Raw genomic sequence first — 7786 nt, forward strand, 5'->3', positions numbered from 1 at the left:
TGACTCGCTGATCGGCGCTGTCGAGGTATCAATATACTGAAGAATTATCGAGTTTCGTAAACGCGATTGTTTACGTCGCTCGGAATGGCATAATCGTCGCCCGAGGAAGACGGCCGTCGCCGTATTCGAGAGTTCCATTGATCGGTCAGAATGGCTCGATGTTAACCGTTAAACAAACCTAAGAAAGGATCGTGTATCAACGTCGTTTCCTTTATCAAACATGTGAGCTTCTTCTGGATTCCTATTGCGACGTCACGCATATATACACGGAGAAAGAGATATCTGCATATACATATATATATAAATAAATATATGTGTATATATATGTATGTATATATAGATGACTGTAAATAATGGTGTTTTGGGCCGTCATTTATTCATTGGCGATATTCCTACGTTTCGGTTCTCTACAAGCAAGTACGTATGCCCACGTTGCTCTAATAGTTTATAATAGATATAACAAATGTAAGTGTTTGTAAGCTTATTTGATATTCCTTAATTTTTCTCCATCTTTTATCAGAGCCGGAGTCGCAAGGTTACTGCGCTCCATACAGCGGCAAGATATGCAAGAAATACCTCAGTGGAATTGGAAAGGTGTGGTTTAACGACTCCAATGACAATCCCGGAGGATGGCTGAATGAGAAGATCACAGCGAACCTCTGGGAGGAGCTGATAGAGACTCTTCTGGAGCCATGTCGTTCAGCAGCAGAGGTGCGATGACCCAAAGTTTTTAAAAACAATTTTATCAATATTGGAGTTAAGGAAGCTTAATAACCGAATAACTACTTACTAAATATTTTTTAAATAACTTTTAAAAAGACTTGGATAGTCTTGAGAAAGATTTAAGATAGTTTTGAGATAACTGATAAAACAAGTTAGAACTGATAAGGAAAAATATTTTTATCATTAATAAATTGCGCTCGTTTTACTAACTAAACTAAGTAAACATCTATAAGAGTAAAGAAAGTCTGCACAAGAGTTAATTCTGTTGTTCCTTGATGGTGTAACATCTCTGAAATTAATCTCATATTGTAGTGGATTAGTTTTATCATTCTTTTGTTTTTTTATACAGAAAATGCTCTGTATGTATGCATTTCCACTGTGCCACGAATCCACCGGCCTGCCTCTCTGCTACGAAGACTGCATGGCTGTACGCCAACAGTTCTGCTTCAACGACTGGGCGATCATCGAGGACAACAAGCAGAGAGACATTTACATTCGCTCACGTGGGCACTTTGTGTTACCAGAGTGCGAGAGTTTGCCCAAAGTGAACAAGGAAACGCCTACCTGTTCGCACGTACACTTGACCGACATGGACGAGGAGGTCGCCACTTGTGAGTTATCGCGTTTAAATAATACTAAAGACATTGGCTATGTTCAGCAGAGAAAGCAGCTTTGCAACTGTTGTAAAATTTTTCAATATGATTGATTCTTGCTTTTGGTTCCTTGTGGATCTAAATGTATAAACCAACCATATTGAAGAATTTTACAACAGTTGCAAAGCTGCTTTCTCTGCTGAACGCAGCCATTGTAATTAAATTACGAAGTATTAATTGGGTAACCGACTTTCGTAGACGATTGCATCAGAGGTAACGGTAGATTCTACATGGGCAAGGTAAACAAGTCTAAATACGGTCTGGATTGCCAGTCGTGGAGCGCACAGATACCACACAGTCACGATAAACCGCCTGACGTCTTCCCGCAGATTCGCCACGGTGAAAATTATTGTAGAAACGCAGGCGGCGACGAGCCGATGCCGTGGTGCTTCACAACTGATCCCTTAACACGCTGGCAACATTGCGATATTCCTCTATGTGGTGGGTACAATCAAAATATACTAAGAATTTTTAGTTAATATAGAGACAATTAATCCATAATGAAATTAATTGAATTAAAAGTTAAGTTAATAAAAAAAGTAATTGGAAAGTTAAAAATTAAATTTCATCCGAATAATCAACCAAAAAAAAAAGAAAAAGTTTGATCATTTTATATAATTTTTCGTATTTTTTCTTTCTTACAGCATATTTATTAAAGAATCTGGTTATTTTTGTTCACAAGTAACGATTGTACAATATAAAATTATTGAATTATATACTCATTATCCTCTCGCATTGTGTCTGAGGATTGACTTAAAAAAATCAAATTAAAAGTTAATAGTTATCGATGAAATGTAACTAAATTAAGTTAAAAAGTTAAAAGTCTAAAATGTAACTAAGTTAAGTTAAAATTAATTAACTTTGTAACTTTTTTACTTAACTTTTATCTTTTTAATTTAGCATTACCCAACCCTGTGTATAACTTGTATTAATAATTTCTCTTCTCTTACGTTAATATAATTGAAACATTTATATCAAACTTTCTTCATTCACTAGCATCACTTTTTATGAAATGTAAGAATATCTTTAATTAGAATATGTTTTGTTTCAACATGATACATAATGGTTGATTTCATATAATAATGTTTTGATATTTTTGTTTAGATAATGTTACAACTAAAGTGGAGATCGAACCAAAAAATATAATGATGGACACCCTATTTAATAACACACTGGTACTCGTACTGTCAGCATTGGGCTTTGTAATTGTAGCTGGAGCGTTATTGTCTATCCTACTGAGTCAAAGACTACACAAACGCCACCGAGGCTATAATCCGACTGATAATCAAGTACTGTTCATCAAATATTAATTTTAAAATATAAGGAAAGAGAAAGAACTAATGTAACTTAAACGTTCCTTCTGAAATTATATGTCTATGTTATTGTAATTTAAATAATCAATCTCAATTTATTGGATACAAAAATTATATATATAATATATATATATAAATTTGGATAATTATTTAAATTGCAATAATAATATGTTGCAATAATAATTGTTTGCAATATTAATATGTTAATAATATAAAGTATTTATTGTTTTGTGTACTCTTTCCAATAAAGATGAAAAGATAGTCTTTTTTTTTTATAAAATTATCAAAAATAATTTGATATAAGTTCAATCGAGATTTCTTTTGTACATACAATAATTTTTAAAAAATTTTTCATATAAAATCAATTGTTTTAAAATTATTTTATCAAACATATCTTCATATTTACTTTATGCATATTTACGCCTAGATTATCTTGTAACAGCTATTCTAATTTTTCTTCCAACGGTGTTATGATTTATAAACTTACTCGCTCTTCAGGATGTGAACATCGATTTGGACAAGCTGCCGAACAACGAGGCGTATCACAAGACGAGCGCGCAGCTAAATCCCAAATTGGAAAAACTGGAGTTCCCGCGAAATAATATCATTTACGTGCGGGATCTGGGTCAGGGTGCCTTCGGCCGCGTGTTCCAAGCGAAGGCGCCGGGGCTGGTCCTAGGCGAGGAGTTCACAAATGTCGCCGTGAAGATGCTGAAGGAGGAAGCGTCAGATGACCTGTTGCAGGATTTCGAGCGAGAGGCATGCCTTCTAGCCGAGTTCGATCATCCGAACATTGTGAAGTTGCTGGGTGTTTGCGCGCTCGGACGGCCGATGTGCCTGCTGTTCGAGTACATGGGTCGTGGTGATCTCAACGAGTTCCTACGTTCCTGCTCGCCCAGCAATTACGTCATCCGCGTGCCCAGCGCGGACGACGGCGGCCCGACAGCGGGCGAGCCCTCGCGGCTCTCGCACATGGATTTGATTAACATCGCACTGCAAGTAGCATCCGGTATGGTCTACCTGTCCGACCGAAAGTTCGTTCATCGCGATCTGGCGACGCGCAATTGCCTGATAAACGACCAGATGATCGTCAAGATCGCTGACTTCGGGCTGTCGCAAAAGATATACCTGCAGGATTATTATAAAGGTTTTTTTTTCTTATTTTTATTATTTAGAGTGTATTTACAGAGCTTGTTGTAGAGAACGATACAGTATTACATTAAATATAAGTAAAATGCCAATACGAGCAACAACATACACGAGTTTATACTTAACTTCCGTACTGAAGAGGACTCCAGAATCGAAACATCTGCAATTAACTTCGTCGGTACATTTCAATTATTTGTGAATTATATCTTATCTCCTTATAAATATATTATTTATAAGGCGATCAACAACCTCGAAGACTCGTATTGATATTTTACTTATGTTTGATTTATTCTTGGAGTCACACAAAACTATTTTTACTTTTATATTAATTTAATGTTGTACTTTTTACACGAAAATTTGTCATTATCATATTACTTGCAATTCTTAATAATACAGGGGACGAGCAGGACGCCATCCCCGTCAGATGGATGCCGCTTGAGAGTATACTGTACAACAAATACACCGTCGAGTCAGACGTGTGGGCGTTCGCCGTGTGTCTCTGGGAGATCTTCAGCTTCGCGCTGCAGCCGTACTACGGGATGACGCATGAGGAGGTGGTCAAGTATATCAAGGAGGGCGAAGTGCTGCGCTGTCCGGACAATACGCCACAGTCGATCTACGATCTGATGAAGCTCTGCTGGAACAGGCGGCCGTCCGACCGGCCTACCTTCCGTACGATCTATCAGACTCTCGACGGAATCAAGCAGGACCTGGAGGCAGAATGCAAGTCGGACAGCGTTCCGCTACGTATCCACGTATGAATGTAATAATAATGATAATAATCGGTATTTCTTTTTCTCGTAAAGGCGCATAGCGTGAAATTTGTGCAAGAAAAGAAGAGAGATTTATATATTTTTTTCATTCCTATGAAAAAAAATGTATTCCTATCTTTGACTTAAATCTTCACAAAAAATCAACCTTTTTTCATTGTGTAAGCATTTATATAAATAATCATGGAATTGATAAGAAATTAAACATCACGTTTATATTTATTTGTAACCGGACAAAGTATTTTTGTTCTCTTGGATCAGACAAATTTCACTCTGCGCGACGATCAACGGTAAGGCACGTCACTTTGTGTGTACTTACTACTTACTCTTCGATTTCCAGCTAAATAACTTTGTATTGTGTATCATGAGTGTGATGTGGATTGCCTGCTTTCTTAGTTGGATCCGCCTCGATACTGAATAAGTCACGAGAAGTGAGAAAAGGACCAATGTATAAAACGGGGGCGCGATAAGTATTACACGATGTATGTGTTAACTTTTTCTTCTACTTCTTCAGAAATGGACGTCTCTGTCGGGATACAATGCTGTAAATTCACTTTCTCGGATCTCTTCTAACGCGAATATCGCATTAACTCAAGGAGATTGTCACGCTTATTTTTATTTACCATTTAATTAGCTTCTCAGATTATTCCCAATTAGGACTGCTACTTTTCCAATTTTCGAGTATCATTGTATCCTTTTTTAATTTATAAAAATCAAAGTATGTAATATTTATTAGAAAGATTTTTTAAAGCCTTTGCGAATCGTATTATATTTATTATTAGACGTGATTTATTTTTATGAATAATTTTCTCTCGTTAATTTTTAACGTCCTATAATTGTCGTATAATTTTAAAATGACGCAGAAACGTGGCGGTCCTAATTACTGCGTCCGAATACCAGACAACGCTTTTTTGCGAGTAAAAGCACTGTCGAGTCTGTACAAATAGTATAAAAGCGGTGTGACTATAAAAGCGCATTTAGCGAACGTTATACTTAGAGGCTCCTTGATTGTTAGACGTGTGTTAGGTTGTTAGATCGTTTGCTGTACCAAAAAAAAGGAGAAAAAGGCATAAATAATATTCTATATTTAATGTGCTGAGATTAACGAGAAAAGAATTATGAGGAATGTTAAGCGAATCATTGAATGAATGTACACTACAGAATTGTTGTAAATTAAGTAAGAAGAAAGGCGCGTCTCGCGATAGTCTCTACCGACACAAGTCAGACTTACTGCGGATTCGCATAATTTTAAATTACATACAGCGTTTGCGTCACGCGTAATCTTGTTTGAACAAGCTATTGTTTAATGTCTAAGTATACTTCGCGAAAAGATACAAAGGAGTGGATCTAGCACGTCGCGTATACGAGAGCAATATCTTGCAGAAAGAGCTAATTTAATTGTATCTTATACTTATTTAGTAGCTCACGACCTTCGTTTGTTGACTGCCTTGTTAGAAAGATAATTCGCCGTTTTGTTCGACCTGCTGTGATGTTTAACAAAACGCACTGACTGAATAGCCGCCTCATCACTGCCGCGATTACATTCCATGAAGCGTTTATTGTTAAGCTGCGAGGAATTGTTCATATCACACGCTGCAAGTGTCGTATACAACGAACGTTCCTTTTCTTTTTTTTTAAGTATTTTTTATTTAGCATGTAAGAGTATATAGACTGCGCGTAACAAGTAGCTCTTTGTTCGCATCATTTTATTTTAGCGAGTAATGTTAACGCCGTTATCCGACTGATCGTTGAAAACGAGAGAAAATATGGTATGCTTACCAGTGATGAAGAGACTGCCACTTCTTTTCACGATACCACGTGTGTCATCGCGCCGACAAAATTGAAGAGTTCATTTTCAGAATGTCTTGGATTCGTATCTTCGAAGACTTATGCATCACAAAACTCGTTGTAGCTTCTTTTTTCTTCGAAGAAGACTCCAAGACGTTCTGGAGATGAGCCCCTCAATTGATGATATCTTCCACACATATACACATGTACACTCAAGCCTTTTTTATATTGTATATTTGTATTCTCTGTGTAAGTAGCGCCGTATGCGGATGTACAGAATTTTCACAAGAAAAGGAAGAGAATACTTTAAAATTTAAAAATGAGCAAATGGATAAATATTGACATTTTCGATTATCCGATAGGATCTTCAGTAATACAATGATCTTTGTGAATTTTGTACATTTCGCTTTTATATGTCTTTGAAGCACCAATTACTATTTGATATTTGAATCGCAATTTTACATTTCAAAGCTGGAAGTGTAATATATTATTAAATTGATGATCAATTTTGATCAAAAGTGTCAAGCAAGATAGTCATCTAGAAAACAGAAAGGGATCAAGTTCGATCTTGAGCTGAGCTGCTATTTATTGTAGTGTTAACTTTCATTAACTTTATTTTGTGGTATTAATTTCTTATCAATGGGACATAGAATTATTTGAACAATCATGCGGTCAAAAAATTGCGATTCGAATATCAAATAGTAATTGGTGCTTCAAAAACATGTAAAAGCGAAATGTACAAAATTCACAAAGATCATTGTATTATTGAAGATCCTATCCGATAATCGAAAAAAATGTTGTACTTTTTAAATTTTAATAAGCTGTAATTTCTTTATTTAATTTGGAATGAAAGATTCTCCATCGATATCTCGATCATGAATTCACGAGGGCAAGTCAATAAGTTTTAGAAAAACATAGTAAAACATTTTTTTTGATCGATTCATTTTTATTTCTCAACATAGTCTCCTTTCAGCTCGATACACGATTCTCACTGATCCAACGATTCTCCAACTTTTTCAAGCCGTCCGAATAATATGATTTGTCCAACCCTTCAAAATAAGCCTCTGTTTCGGCGATGAGCTGCTCTCTGGTGGTGAATCTCTTTCCCCCGAACCATTTCTTTAGATTTGGAAACAGGAAATAGTCGCAGGGGGCTAAATCTGGCGAATATGCTGAGGAAACAATTCGTAGCGGAATTCGTTGAATTTCGCTTTAATCGTTTACAGAAATGAAACCACGCGATGAATTCCGCTCAAAATTTGACAGTAATCAGCTGAAAGATGCTACTTGTCAAAAAGTAATGTGACATGACACTGCGAGAGCCCTTTGACAGATTTTCTAAAGACTTATTGACTTACCCTCGTATATCTTTTCTTAGCATAACGATCAT

General features: G+C 36.3%; 1 protein-coding gene across 2 annotated transcripts; it reads left to right on the plus strand.

The window, feature by feature from the left end:
- The first annotated feature begins 278 nt into the window (after positions 1 to 278).
- Nrk (Neurospecific receptor kinase) lies at positions 279 to 5011 on the plus strand. 2 transcript variants are annotated; one of them, XM_018459768.1, is made up of 8 exons: positions 279 to 417; positions 521 to 711; positions 1073 to 1334; positions 1575 to 1817; positions 2481 to 2665; positions 3188 to 3836; positions 4235 to 4601; positions 4949 to 5011. In XM_018459768.1, the coding sequence occupies exons 1-7, from the start codon at positions 354 to 356 to the stop codon at positions 4597 to 4599; spliced, it is 1959 nt and encodes a 652-aa protein (XP_018315270.1). In that variant the 5' UTR covers positions 279 to 353; the 3' UTR covers positions 4600 to 4601; positions 4949 to 5011. The 2 variants fall into 2 exon arrangements, with proteins under 2 accessions (XP_018315270.1, XP_018315269.1); XM_018459767.1 differs by lacking the exon at positions 4949 to 5011 and having other exon boundaries at positions 4235 to 4715.
- The last annotated feature ends 2775 nt before the right edge of the window (positions 5012 to 7786 follow it).

The sequence above is a fragment of the Mycetomoellerius zeteki genome, unplaced genomic scaffold, assembly GCF_001594055.1.
Source record: "Mycetomoellerius zeteki isolate Tzet28-1 unplaced genomic scaffold, Tzet1.0 scaffold86, whole genome shotgun sequence".
NCBI lineage: Eukaryota > Metazoa > Arthropoda > Insecta > Hymenoptera > Formicidae > Mycetomoellerius > Mycetomoellerius zeteki.

Bases quoted from the DNA above. Each gene is read 5' to 3' on its own strand.
- Nrk (XM_018459768.1), top strand. From the start codon at position 354: ATGGTGTTTTGGGCCGTCATTTATTCATTGGCGATATTCCTACGTTTC. The intron at 418-520 runs GTACGTATGCCC...ATCTTTTATCAG, and splicing joins TTTCGGTTCTCTACAAGCAA to AGCCGGAGTCGCAAGGTTAC. The intron at 712-1,072 runs GTGCGATGACCC...TTTTTTATACAG, and splicing joins CATGTCGTTCAGCAGCAGAG to AAAATGCTCTGTATGTATGC.